At 44.2% G+C, this 15,180-nt stretch overlaps 1 protein-coding gene across 1 annotated transcript in view; it reads right to left on the minus strand.

Annotated features, from left to right (window-relative positions):
• Vps53 (VPS53 subunit of GARP complex) overlaps nucleotides 1-15,180 on the minus strand; it is a 118,882-nt gene that overhangs the window by 68,403 nt on the left and 35,299 nt on the right. The window contains 2 exon segments of the mRNA NM_001105813.1: nucleotides 12,179-12,298; nucleotides 13,922-14,037. Coding sequence (NP_001099283.1) covers nucleotides 12,179-12,298; nucleotides 13,922-14,037 — 236 coding nt within the window.

A 15,180-nucleotide genomic window follows, 5' to 3' on the forward strand; every position in this document is an offset into this window, starting at 1 on the left:
TGCATGCGCTAGGGATTGAACCTATGCCTTGGGCATGGGAGGCAAGTACTCTGCCACTGAGCTATACTCTCAGCCCGTTAGGACACAGATCTTGGTCACTCTTACCTCCTGAGAGGTATACAGGTTGAACTCGTATGAAATTCATTGGGGGTAGTTATATACAGCATCCTGGTCAAACACAAACCTGCTGTATCACCGGAACAACTGCTTCCTAGTCTGTGGGGTGCATACTGGGAAGAGTGGTTCAGACTGTTTCGGGGTGGTTGTACAGTTGCTTTTGATGATATTTTAATTCAGAAACCTAATATTTTAAAACAACAAAAAGAATATTATCTAAGGAAAAAGAAAAAAAAAAGAGCGAGATGATCAATGAACCATTCTTTAAAAGTGAAGGGCATAATCCCAGCACTGAAAAAGTAAAGGCAGGAGGATCACAAGTTCAAAGCCAGAGGGAGATGCACAGGAAGACCATGTCTCACAAAGCAAAAAAAGACAGGCAAAACAAGCAATAGGCACTGGATGAAGATTTAACTTCCAGAGAATAGAACTGAACTGTAAGGAAAACTAAGTAGAAGGGTGGGATGGGCCGGGCCAGGCTGGTTCTTAATGGGATCTGCAGGACTGATGGGTGCTTAAGAAATATGCAGTGTGAACAAAGAGGAAGGGGAAGCTGCTAGAAAGAAACAGGAAGTGCCCATCAGCAAGGGCTGTGATCATGTCCTCCTTGGCTCTGACCGTTGCCTCTGCTGGTGATACCTGGCTTATCCCTACCAGCAACAGAGCCAAAGAGCGAGGCTATTGGGCAGCTCTTGGACTTCCCTGAGCCTGAGGTAAAGACTTGCTTTGCTAAAAGTACCATGAAACAGCATGCCTCCTTTCTTGGACTCCACCCTGAAACTTCTGGATTGATTTACAAAGTTTCTAGCAATAGTGAACTTAAAACCACAATTTCTTTGGCTACTTAGGAGAACCTGGCAAGGGGCTGAGATTTTATTTTTAACGAGAGGATAGGCATGACCCAGAACACTCAGTTTCTTCCTGTGGCACAGTTATAATCATGCCTGATTCCAAATACTTTCCAGGGTTTTTCCACTATCTTCAAATGTTCAAACCATTCCTATAGAAGAGTTTATATTCTTTTCAGTTTGTGTTCAAGATAAGGCTGTGCTGGAATCTACCCCACCCCCACCTGGAGTTGCCTCAGAGACATCTGGAAACTTCTCCTGAGTATAAAGTCTGATGTGAGAGAAAAGAATGTGCTTTCATAAAATTGTCCCTCAGAGCATCTTTCGACCTCTCAGAGTGAGCCAGCAGGCTGTCTGCTGTGGGACCGGGTCACAAGGCAAAGATCTGATGCTATTGCCTCTCTGTTCTGACCCTCTTCTTGGAAGCACAAAGACAATACCAGTTTTTTCCTGAGCCACAGAATAAATCCTGTGGGTGAGGCCCACCCCTAACCAATGGAATGCATGGGCAGATGTTCAGGGCTACCAACCCCTCACCAAGAAGACTACTGGGCTCAGCTCTGCCTCTGCTACCCCCACCCTGGTCTACTACAATTGCCAATCTCTACGGTCTTGCTGATTTTCACACCACGGTGGCTGGAAAGACAGCCACAGTACTTGATGGGTCTTGGCACCATGGCTCCCACATGTAATGATTTCTAACTAATGTTCAAAGGGAGGGAGGGAATAAGAAAGTGAGGATAGAGAGATGGAGGCCTGTGCTAGAAGACTTCAGTGTCTTTCCAGTCCTGGTTATTTCACAATACCCAGCTGACAGTTCTAGCTGGCAACAGCACCCACCTTTGCAAGTGGTGGCAAGTGGATACATAATTAATACTGACTAGAAGAATCAGCTTCTGCCTAGAACTGTTTGCAGCAATGGTGTTAAAGTGTCTCCCGTGACCGAGATGAAAGAGCAGCTGTCCCCTGCAGACACTACTGACAAAGACAGATGGCTTCAAGGGTGAGATGTGAGCCACACCTTCCATCGTGGTCACAGCTTCTTATGAACTATTCCCCAAAGTTTCCTGGGTTGAAGGTTTGGTCATTAGATTCATAATTTGATTGGATTACTGGGAAATGATGGAACAAGGACATGGGGCATGGCTGCATGGGTAGTGCCCTAGAAGAAGAAAAAGAAAGGGGTGGGTAACTTGTAGGAGCTGATTCTCTCCTTCTAGCATCCAGGTCCCAAGGGTTGAACTGGGGTTGTCCACCATGAGATCAGTGGTTGACCCACTGAGCTATCTTACTGGCCTACACAGAAAGTGTATTTTGTCCTCAGATCCTTACTTTTTATTTTTTTTTATTTCTTGGCCTTGTGTCTACTAAGGTGAGTCCCCTACTCCATGATGTGCTCCCTACATGATACTCTGCCTTATCTATATTACCCAGAAGCAACATGGCCAGTGGACTGATCCTATCAACCAAGGTAAGCCCTTTAAAAACAAAATAAAACAAAACAACAACAACAAAACCAGGGTCTCAGTAAGTAGCTTTGGCTGGTTTGTAACACGATCTGTAGTTCAGGCTGGCCTCAAACTCACAGAGCTCTACTTGCCTCTATGTCCTGAGTGTTGAGACTCGAGGCATGCAACACTAGTCCAGCAACAATTGCTTTTTAAGTTGTTTTCTTGGTTATTTCATTACAGTAGCAGAAACTAACACGATAATCTATTGTCTGAACAGGATCCTAGAACTAAGTTAGCAGGCTTATCATCAGCCCAATGCCCAATAGAGAACATTCTGCAGCTGATAATGGTCGTGCCCAACTCTATTCCCAGTACTTAGAAGGCAAAGGCAGGTGGATCTCTGTGAGTTCTAGATTAGTCAGGGCTATCCTAGACCCTGTCCAACTACAAACAAAAAAGTTCTTCCTGGCAGTCAAATAACAGCCTGTTGTGTGACAGTTACATGAAGTTGGTTACTACTAGGAAATGAAGTATTCTGTTGCCTAGAAAAGAAAATCAGTGAGCGGCTTCTGGTTCCTTTCCTAAGTCTAATATCAGTCATAAGGAGTGATGGCAGAAGTACAGCAAACCAGGAAAACTAGACTTTTACATATCTGTGACAGTCAAATAAAATGCTCTCTGCTGTTCGGGAATCAGTGACCTGCCCTCCTATGCAATGCCTTTACAGAATGGAATGGATTAGTCAAATACTATAACACAATAGGTGCTACCAAGAATCTCAACCTAGGGGCTGGAGAGATGGCTCAGAGGTTAAGAGCACTGACTGCTCTTCCAGAGGTCCTGAGTTCAATTCCCAGAAACCACATGGTGGCTCACAACCATCTGTAGCGGGATCCAATGCCTTCTTCTGGTGTCTCTGAAGACATCGACAGTGTACTGATACATAATAATAATAATAATAAAAAAAGAACCTCAACCTCGACTGCTGCAGAGAGAGACCCAGTGGGAGGCTCTGAGATCAGAGATGCATCCTCACAGCTTGATCTGAGGAGGCCCAGACAGAACTTGTCAAGTAGTCAGATCATCCAGCTTTTTCTTTTTCCCACTCCTCCATGTGACTTCCCAACCTGTCAGGCCTTTCTCACGTGTAAGAGGTTAGGCATAGCTCTGAGGAGGGGGGAGGTCAATTTAAGGGTTCCAAGGCTTTTTTCTTTGTTTTTTAAAGAAATGTAAGAACCCCTTGCTTTTTCTCAGGAAATACTGACTGACTAGAAGCATTTGCCCTCGTGGATATGCTTAAGCCAGGAGGATTTGAAATGTAAAGATATTAAAGAAAAAAAAAACTTTCCTTCAATGCTACATTAAATATTTAGGCATTTGCCAGAAGGGTAGTTGAAAGAAATAGCAAATCAAGGCCCATGAACTTCATATTTCAAATGTGCAGGCCAGGACTTGAGAATACAATCTTGTGGATGACTGGTGCGATTTATAGGCAGCAAGGTACTAAGGCTGGAGCAATGCGCAGGGTAACTTGGCTTTTCCCCTCCTCCTGAACAAACATTTATTTCTATCATTTCCAGATGGTTCTACTATCACTATATAAACATAAGGAGGACAATTCACTAGAAATGATGCTAAAAATAGGAGGTTTGGACTTTGCTCAAAATTTTAGCACCTCTTTGAAAACCGATGGCAGTTGAGCAAACAAGCAGCTGTCACACTGCATTCCCTCAGCTGTGGACTAGGACACGCTGCACTGACAAAACTAAGCAAACACAAGCTGCACACTAAGAGGAAGTCCAGCCAATAGTTACAAATGTTCACACGGCTAACACCTATGATAGAAGATAGGGTTTTCCTCTTGTATGAGCCTAAGAAGGTGGTTTTAACCTGCAGGTCTCAACCCCTTTGGGGAGGTCAAATGACATTTTCACAGGGGCCGCACGTCAGATATCCTGCATATCAGATAGCTATAGTTTGGTTCATAACAGTAGCACAAGGGTTGGGGATTTAGCTCAGTGGTAGAGCGCTTGCCTAGCAAACACAAGGCCCTGGGTTCGGTCCCCAGCTCCGGAAAAAAAAAAAAAAATAACAGTAGCACAATTGCAGTTATGAAGTAGCAACAAAAATAATTTTATGGTTGGGGTCCCCACAGATGGGAACTGTGGGTTGCAGCTTTAGGGAGGTTGAGAACCACTGCTTTCAGAAAATGCTGCTCTAATAGTGCTCACAAAGTTTCTTCAAATTTATAAAAACTACACCTTTGAGAAATTAAGGATTTACTTACTTCATTATTGTGTGTATGGGTTTCTTTCTTTCTTTCCATTTTCAGGCGTATCTGTGCATCACATGCATGCTTGAGCCCTCAGAGGCTGAGTTGCCATGAGGCTGATGGGAAGTCTAACAAGAGCAACAATTGCTCTTAAACTCTGAAACAACTCTCCAGCTGAGGGGAAATTTTTTTTTTTGAAAAAGCAAATAGCACACTAAGAACACAGACAAAAAAGAAAGGAAAAACAAACCAACAAGCAAACAAACAAATAAACCAACCAAAGCAATAGAATCATCTCAAACTGAAGAAAGCCTGGGAACAACCCACAGAATGAAAAGACTGCCTGTGAATCAGGAGGAAATACTGAGAACCTTATAACTCATTAAGGTTAGTATCCACAATATATAAAGAGCTTGGAATGGCAAAGTAAAAACAAAAACTGGGGCTGAGGAATATTAAGTTGGTAGAGTGCCTGACTATCTAGTCACTCCTGGGTTCAGAGCCAGGTTGGAGCACATTTTTGTAGTCCCAACACTCGGAAGCTGCAGGCTGGAGGGTCAGAAATTCAAGATCATATTCAGTTACATGAAGCATTTGAGGCTATCTTGGGATACCTGAGACCCTGTCTTTAAAAAAGAAAGGGAGGAGCCAAAGAGGCCAGGGAGATGCTTAGAGAAAAAGGCACCTTCCACCAAACCTGAGGATCTGAGTGTGATTCTGGGAACTCACAGGATGGAAGGAGAGAAATGACTCCTAAAGTTGTCCTCTAGGCTCCATTTGCATGACATGACACAAAAACACCCCCCACCCCCGATAAAATAAATATAATTTCAAACAACCAGGCAAAGGATCTAAATATGTGTTTTTTCAAGGCAGACATAAAATCAACAGGGTATTCAAAAAAAATGTTCAATATTACTTCATCTCCAGAGATATAAACTCAAATCAAAACCCCAAAAAGGAGGCCAGGTTTGATAGTAAACACCTTTAATCTCAGTACTCAGGAAGCAGAGGCAGGTGGATTTCTGCAACTTTGAGGCTTGCCTGGTCCACAGAGCAAGTTCAAGGACATTAGAGAGATAATGTCTCAGAAAACCAGAACCAACCAAATAGAAATTTAGAAACCAGCAGGGGCCCACCAGAGACCTCAGGGGGAGGCGCACTTGCTGCTCTGTTGTGAGGACTGAGTTCAGATCCTGCACCCATGCCAAGGGGTCAAACACCTCTAATTCCAGCTCCAAGGGCTCCAACACATACCCACAAATACATGCACACACACATGGATAAATAAGAATAAAGCAAATCTGACTCAGCTATACCATACTGGGGAATATACCCAAAAGATGCCCCACCATACCACAAGGACACGTGCTCTACCATGTCCACAGCATCATTATTTGTAATAGCCAAAAGCTGGACACAACCCAGATGTCCTCAACCAAAGAAAGGATACAGAAAATGTGATTCATTTACACAAAAGAATACTATTCAGCTATTAAGAACGAGGACATCATGAATTTTGCAGGCAAATGGAAGGAACTAGAAAATATCGTCCTGAGTGAGGTAACTCAGACCCAAAAGGACATGCATGGTATGTACTCACTGATAAGTGGATATTAACCAAAAAGTACAGAACACCTAGGATACAACCGACAGACAGTAAGAAGTGTAACAAGCAGGAAGGCCCAAGTGAAGATGCCTCAATTTCACTTAGAAGGGGGAAGAAAATAATCATGGGAGGCAGAGAGAGAGGGACTTGGATGGGAGAGGAGAAGAGGATCAGATAAGTGGGGAGGGGACAGGAGAGAAGCCCAGAGGGCCAAGAGAATGACTGGAAATAAGCAGCCTCTGGGAGTGGGAAGTGGGGGGACCCTCTAGACAGTGCCAGAAACCCTGGAGGTGAGACACTCTCAGGACTCACTGGGGGTGACCTTAGCCAAAATGCCCAACACTGGGGAGAGGAAACTCAGAGAGACCACCTCCAATAGATAGGGATCAAGTGAAGGGACAGGGTTACTAACCCACAGTCAAAATTCCTGACCCAGAATTGTCCCTGGCTAAAAGGACTGCATGGACCAAAATGGAGAAGAGACAGAGGGAAAGGAGGTCCAATAAGCAGCCCAACTTGGGATCCATCTCATGGTGGGGTCCACCAAGTCCTGACACTATTACTGATGCTATGGTGTCTTTACAGATGTCCTCAGAGAGGCCCTACCAGCAGCTGAAATAGAAGCAGATACTTAGATCCTACCATTGGACTGAAGTTGGGGACTCCTATGGTTGAATTAGAGGAAGGATTGAAGTAGCTGAAGGGAGACCTACCCTATAGGAAGACCAGCAGTCTCATCTAAACCAGACCTCAGGGAGCTCCCAGACTCCAACTGAGCCACCAACCAGGAGCATACACGGGCTAGTCCGAGGCCCTGGCACTATGCAGCAGAGGTCTATCTGGGCTACCGTAGTGGGAGATGCACTTAATCCTGGAGAGGCTCGAGGCCCTAGGAAATGGGGGAGGCTGGTCAGGTGGGGGAAGTACCCTCTTGGAGGCGAGGGAGAGGAGGAATGGGATGAAGAACTGTGTGTGTGTGGAGCGGGGCGGGGGGGGGGGGGGGCTGAGAGGAGGCAACAACTAGAATGTTAAAAAAATTTTTTTAATTAAGAAATAAAAAATAAAACAAACAAACAACAACAACAACAACAAAAACCAAAAAACAAAGACCAACCCTAAGTGAGATATTACTTCACTTTTTTTTTTTTTGAGACAGTCTCACATAGTGAATTCCTGATCCTCCTGCCTCTGCTTCCAAACCTGAGATAACAGGTCATCAAGAAGATTAATATCAAAAGTTAAGAAAAAGGTGGGCTGGAGAGATGGCTCAGCGGTTAAGAGCACCCGACTGCTCTTCCAGAGGTCATGAGTTCAATTCCCAGCAACCACATGGTGGCTCACAACCATCTGTAAAGAGATCTGATGCCCTCTTCTGGTGTATCTGAAGACAGCTACAGTGTACTTATATATAATAAATAAATAAATCTTTAAAAAAAAAAAAAAAAAAAAAAAGAAAAAGGTAAGCATTGGTGAGGTGTGGAGATGAGGACAGTTGAACACCATGACAGAGGTGTTGACTGGTACAGCTATTATGGAAAATAATATGGAGGTTCTCGAAAACCCCAAAATGAATCTACGCAGGGTATATACCCAAAGGGGATGATATCCACACTCTATACAGATAACTGCCCTGTCCTGCTCAGAGAAGTAAGTTTACAACAGCCAAGATACAGAAACAAACATTGTCTTTTGATGGACAGATATGGGTTAAAGAATCATGGTGCATTTATCCAGTGGGATTTTATCCAGCTTTTAAAAGGAAGATGCTGACATCTGAAACAATATGGATGAACTCAGAGGACTTAGAGTAAATAAGCCAGACGCAGAAAGATAAATATGGTATGATCTCTCTTAGGTGTAGACTCTTAAGAACTAAAGTCAAATACAGCTGCTCTAGTTATCTGTGGGTCTACACTGACAGATTAAACTATGAATCAGTAAACTGGGGGTGGGGAGGTCTAGTAGGGCTGAGGCTGCAGCTCAGTGGAAGAGCATGTGCTTAGCATTCACAGAGCCCAGGATACAGGAGGCACACAGTACATTAATGCTAGGCAGATGAAGGAAAGACTAAAGAATGGCAATAGCAGATCACTGAGTCACCAAGACTAGGGCAGCTTGTGCCACTTTCCTGCTCCTCCCTACCCACTGAGAGCAGGTCTGCTTCCTCCACCCATGGGTCCCTCTTTCCTAAGCTCATGACGTCCTGCTCATGGACATTCTTGGCTGTTCCAGATTCCCAGCCTGATATGGCAACCAGCCACCTCTCAGTGTAAAGGGGTCAGGAAGGCCCAGGGGAAGGAAGGGTGGCGATTTCCCTAGCACTTTGCCAAGCCTATTCCGACATTCCTTACAGTCCCTGAGCATCTCCATTGCAAGACGGTACACCTAGCACACACAGAAACCTCCTTCCTGCCTTAGAGTCTTAGAAATTATAAAGACTTAAATAAAAATCAAAGGCCAGGCAAAGGGGGAGCTGGTAGACTAGACAGTCTGTATGTTTCCTGGTAGAATGAGACTAAAGAACAGAATCACAGCCTAAGAGTGCGTCTCACAAGTGAAAGACGTGGAGGCTGGAGAGACGCTTGCATGCTAAGAGCAACTGTCGCTCTTGCAGAAGACATGGGTTCAGTTCCCAGAACCCACGTGGTGGCTCACAACCTCCTCTCACTGGATTCAAAGTTCACTTCTGACAAACATAGGCACTAGACACACACAGGGCATACCTGCAGATGCAGGTCACACACGGTGCACACACATGCATCAGACACATACATGGAGCATACACACACACACACACACACACATACACACACACACACACACACACACACACACACACACACACGAACAAATAATGTAAAAGCTAGATAAAATATAAGGAAAGACAGGAAATGGTAGCTATCAGGAGCAGGCAGTGTTCTAAAGGGAACTTCTAGATGTGTCTGGCTCAATTACAGTAATGTGGATGCCAGAAGCTGTGCTGCATTCTTACCCTAAACGCTCAGTCTTACCTTGACTTGGCGCCTGGAGTCTGTGAGCCTCAGCAGTGGCCTGAGAGTTACCAACATTTAAGAAGATCAAGGCCCCTGGCAAGTCATCTGCCAGCTCCTGCAGGTCTAGCCCCAGGAATCTTAGAAGAGCTATGTGGTACCCTTAAGCAGAACATCCCTCCTCTCCTCAATAGCAAATGGTAGTGATTTCTGATTAGAAACACATAGAACATAACAGAGAACATAAAATAATAATAATAATGATAATGATAATAATAATGATACAATTGAAAGTCCCACCAAAATATATGAACCTTCAGCTGAGATTCACCAAACATCTGAAGAGCACCACTACCAAGAGTCAACAAACTGAAGCCCTTACACCATAGGACAGACATCACACGGGCAACCCAGAACCTTCATAGATACTAACAGTTTTGAATCTGAGAGATTTCAGAGGATATTATGCCCCTGAGGAAAGAATCATCTAGATATTCTAGAAATTAAAAACTGCTGTTTAGGGGTTGGAGAGATGGCTCAGCGGTTAAGAGCACCCGACTGCTCTTCCAGAGGTCCTGAGTTCAATTCCCAGCACCCACATGGTGGCTCACAACCATCTGTAATGGGATCTGATGCCCTCTTCTGGTGTGTCTGAAGACAGCTATAGTGTATTCATATACATGAACTAAATAAGTAAAAAAAAACCCAAACAACAACAACAACAACAAACCCTGCTGGTTAAGTAAAGATGTTAACATCGAGGCCAAAGCACAGAATGGGCACCAGTGAAGAACAGGGCAGAACTACAAGATGGAGCCCACAACGCAGAAAGCAGCCTCAGAACACGAGGTAGCAGGTTACAGGTTACTACACTCAGGAGTTCCAAAACAAGAGAACAAAGGAAACAAATCCCAAAAACCACTCTAAGAAAGAAATAAATGAAAGCAATTTATTGGAACTTAAGAGATCTGAGTCAGGCTGGTGGCACACACATTTAATCCCAGCACTCAGGAAGCAGAGGCAGGCAGATCTCTGAGTTCAAATCCAGCCTGGTCTCCAGAGCAAGTTCCAGGCAGCCAGGACTGCACAGTGAGACCAAATCTCAAAACAAAACCAAACCACCAACCAACCAAACAACAAAATACTGCACAGAGAAAATATAAATGGTCAACCATCAGTTATTGAGCAAATTAAAATTAAAGGAAGCAGATAGAGGCTTTATCCACCAGACTGACTAAAATTAAAATCAACAATATCAAATTTGTTGAGGAAGAATGCATGCTCAAGCACTTCAAGATGGTATTGTGGATCTATAAAGCATTTTGGGAAGTAAATGAGTTGTGAGAAGAGGTGTGTCTTAGGAATCAGAATAGGGCTCCAGGGATGTGAAGACAGCAAACTAGCCTGGGACATGCTAGCCTCTGGCAGCCCACACACAGAATGAGGCAGTTCTATAAGCTCGCTCTAAGTGCAGAGGTGACAATCTAGAGGGAGAACAAGCTAACAGCAGTTACTCCTTCCAGAAAGTGCAGTAGGATTTGAAATGTAGCTAAGAGAATGAGATGTAGCTGTATATTTATTTTTTGTTTTTCTTTGTTAGTATTTTGAAAGAAGATCTCATTAATAGATCCTCAGCTGGCCTCAAACTCAAAGTGGTTCTCTAGCTCAACCTCCTGAACGCTGGGACTCCAGATGTAAGCAACTCATCCAGTTTAGACTTTTTAAATAGAAGAAATTGTGTGTTTATGTTATTTGTATAACTAAACAAAGAAAACATAGAATAGAAATGTATAGCAGGCAGGCCTTCCTAAAAGGCAGAATGGAAAAGTACAGCCGGGGGCCACACTACCTTTGTTTGGAGGAAGGTTAAGGATTTTTAGATTTTCCTTCTGTTGTAGAAAAGGCCAAAAAGGCACTGAATTCACTGTCCCCTCCCTTCTTCAGAATCCTCTTCTTCTTCCTAAGAACCTTCTCACTGGATCTGAACCTAGAATCAAAACTTAAGGGTGGAGGCTGGAGAGATGGCTCAGCGGTTAAGAGCACTGACTGCTCTTCCAGAGGTCCTGAGTTCAATTTCAATTCCCAGCAACCACATGGTGGCTCACAACCATCCATAATGGGATCCAATGCCCTCTTCTGGTGTGTCTGAAGACAGCTACAGTGTACTCATATAAATAAAATACATAAATCTTTTAAAAAGTTACTTCAAGAAATTTTAGGGAAACCTCAAGGGTGGTAGGAAGAAAGAACTTCAAAGAGAAACTCCTCCCTGTGATATCTGGTGTTCTGGCAACACCATGTGTGTCTAATGGCTGCCACAGCATCCATCTACCCTACATGCTGCCTCACCAATGTGCCATTGATATTCATCAGAGGAAAGGGGGAAGACACGGTTTTTCCCCTCTTGAGGCCATGTGACTTCAAAGGCTCAGTTCTCTTGGTGCACTCATCCTTAGAGCTCAGCAGCCCTACTATGAGAAAGCCTGAGAAACCCATGAGGACAACAAGAATCTCAGTCCATACTAGCTGAGCTCTCAGCTGACAGTGAACATCATTTACCAACCACGGTAGCCAATGGCTCCTCTGGTCCCATCTTTAGCTGTCTTAACTGATGGTGTCTGGAGCAGAGACAAATTATTACCCAAGCCTGGCCAAGTCTCATGAGCAAAATAATTATTTTAGACCAACAAGTTCTGTAGACAATGGAGAGTCGTGCACACACAGAGATCATATGAGTGTACTAGGTGACTCGGGTAGGCTGCAAAGACCAGGTAAAGGGCATCATAGGGTGAGGTCACAGCATCTGAAGCTGCTTCCTAGAATAAGGTTGGAGAAAGCATGCGGCACCATCTTTCCTTATGGAAAGACCAACGTCTTTGAGGACATCTTACCGTTCAGAAAGCTGTCGGATCTGTGGGATTCCCATGTACTTGTGAAAGTGCTCCAGAACATTCATTACACCCTGAAGGAGATTAGCAACTTCTCCATACTGTCTGCGTCTGGTCATGGCTCTGCGAGAACAGAAGTTGAGAAGTAGAAACCAATCACTGAAGATGTAAGATAGAGATGTGGGACGACCTACGATAGTCAGATGTGACTGAAGACACGAGATAACAGGTGTGGGATGACCTGCGACAGCTTGGTTTAGTATGAGTACTGGGGAAGGAAAAGGATTAGAACTTAGCTCCAACACTCAAGGTGAAACCATTCAGTAATGGGAGGGTCAAGTAAACATTTAACTAATAGCAAGCGGGCAAAATATGCTCTAAATAATAGTGTAAAAAATGTGCCATGGGGCACAAAAGAGTGTGTGTGTGCCAGATGCTCAGTGGGTGGCAGAAGGGAACCCTGGGAAGACTATGGGTTTGGGTTGGGCATTACATGAGTAGAATTTGAGGGAACATTGTGTAAAATATCACTGAGGATTGTGGTGCACAGGAGAACCAAACCACTTTTCTGGAGTACAGAACAGGATGATTGCTTGTGGTTTCAAGTTAACTATAACATGTAGTTTTAAGACAGTGATAAACAATGGCATCTGAGATATCGACTTGCCCTACTCCTAAGGGTAATGAAGCTTAAGTAAACAATGCTGATAAAATTAAGTTATACATGGTAATGAAGTGTAACTATTAGGTCTACATTTTTCACGAGGGTTGGCTTTCACATTAAACGTGTTATTCCCTTATGAGACATTTCAAAGAAAGGCTCAAGTTCAAGCCACGGTGCTCCACTGCCATCTTGACCTGCTGTACAAAGTGCCTCGTGGGAAGGAGGGAGATGGTTCTTGCAGTTCCATTGGCTGGCTGCCCTGGATGATCACTCCTGCCATGGACCAGGGCTCCTCTGCTACCCATTGTATGCCCAGCAGCAGCTAGGAATGATACGACCTCTGGGAATCCTTCATTCCTTCCAGAGCTGCATGTCTGTGAAGATGGCTGATCTGTACACATGTGAAATTCCACTGTGACTAGGGCAGGGGGATCATCCTGAGATCCATCACAGAAGGGAGCTGGGGTACTGGAGAAGGAGGATTTGAAACACTGCTTCGTGGTAATTGGCCAGGAACTTCTTTTAATGCTGTTTCTAAATGTGCTACACAAAGAGCTACAACCTTGAAAGGGTTTAAGAAAACAGTGGGTTGAACTATGTCAAAGATTTGTTTAGAAATGGTCTCATTTCATTTCACCGAAGTGAAATGAAACTCAGCCCAATAGAAGGAGGGATACTTGCCAAGGCAGAGGCCCTAGGGAGTGACTGGGGCTGAGTCACTCTGTTTGACTTTCTGGTCTAGATCTACCACACGAGATGACCCATTTCTCAGGGTCATTCTCATGGGCTTCCTGTGGCCTCCTCAGGTCGCCTATCCATCATTTTTTCACTAAGACTGATGTCTGCTGTCTTCTGCAGTTCTGGGGATGGAAGCCAGGGCTTTGGGCATGCCACGCAGGCATTCTGCCTGTCACTGGACCACATCCCCAGCTCTTTTGTTAAGTTGTGAACACCAAAAGTGACCGACCACTTGTGGGGCAGGATGGTGAGGCTGGCCTGACTGGGAAGTGACTAACTCTGAAGCCACTGTCCCCATGTGGAGCATTTCCCACGGGCCCATTGCGAGAGTTCACACTGCTTACTCCAAGGAGTCCACCCCGCCTGCCAGCATGTGCAGGTGGTTCAGTGTTGTGATCGAGGTGGTCAGGTGGCGCTTGGCGTGATCTAACTGCTTAATATCTCGGGTGATCTCTTTCACCTAAACATTGAAAAGAAGAGAAAACAGGGGAAGGGTGAGAAAGCTTTAAGCCCTCCTTCAAGTCACTCTACAAAAAAAAAAAAAAAAAAAAAAAAAATCAGAGGTAAAAATCACTTAAAACAACCTCAGGTTAGCCCCTAGGAAAAAATAAAAAGACGCTCACAATACAAAACAAAAATAACTTACAATAATTAGCCCCTTCCATGTTTTGTTTGCTTATTTCTCTCTTTACACATATATACTTGGGCTGAGTGTGTTCATTCATGCCTTTGATCCCAGTATTCATGAGGTAGATGAAGGAAGATCTCTGGAGTTCAAGGCCAGCCTGGTCTTCCACAGTGAGTTTCACTAGCCAGTGTTATGCAGAGACCATATCTTTTGTTGTTGTTCTTCTTCTTATCTGTTTGTTTTGAGACCGAGTTTCCCTGTGTGTAGCCTTGGCTGTCCTGGAACTAGCTCTGTAGACCAGGCTGGCCTCAAACTCACAGAGTTCTACCTGCCTCTGCTCCCCAAGTGCTGGTATTAAAGGCAAGCACCACCACCACCTGGTGAGAGACTCTATCTTTAAAGGGAAAAGAAAAAATAAATAAATAAGATTCATTTTTATTATTTTATATGTATGTATGTATGTATGTATGTATGTATGTATGTATGTATGTATGTATGTATGTATGTATGTATGTTTGTATACCAGTGCCCAGAGGCCAGAAGAGGGCACTGGATGCCCTGGTGTGGAGTTGTAAGCAGCCTAATGTGAGTGCTGTCCAAACTAGGTCCCTTGCAAGAGCAGCAAGTACTCTTACTGTTGAGTCATCTCCCCAGTTTCTTTTTATTGCGACAAAATCGTCTCTGCACAGCCTCCCCAGTGCTGAGTCACATGCACATAGCACACCTGGCTATCATCTAGGAGGCTTTAACAAACCATCTGTTTGTTCTGTGTGTATGGATGTTTTGCCTGAATTTATGTCTGTGTTCCACTGTATGCCTAGAAGGGGACATCAGAGTCCCTGGAACTAGAGTTACAGATGGTTGTGAAGAGGGAACACAGTCTCGAACAGCAGCTTAGAACATAACATTATTGCTGAGCGTAAAAGCTGAGTACAACCACTGAGCATTTACAAGGCAAGTGGATCTCTGTGAGTT

The sequence above is a fragment of the Rattus norvegicus genome, chromosome 10 (assembly GCF_021556685.1).
Source record: "Rattus norvegicus strain SHRSP/BbbUtx chromosome 10, alternate assembly SHRSP_T2T, whole genome shotgun sequence".
Lineage (NCBI taxonomy): Eukaryota > Metazoa > Chordata > Mammalia > Rodentia > Muridae > Rattus > Rattus norvegicus.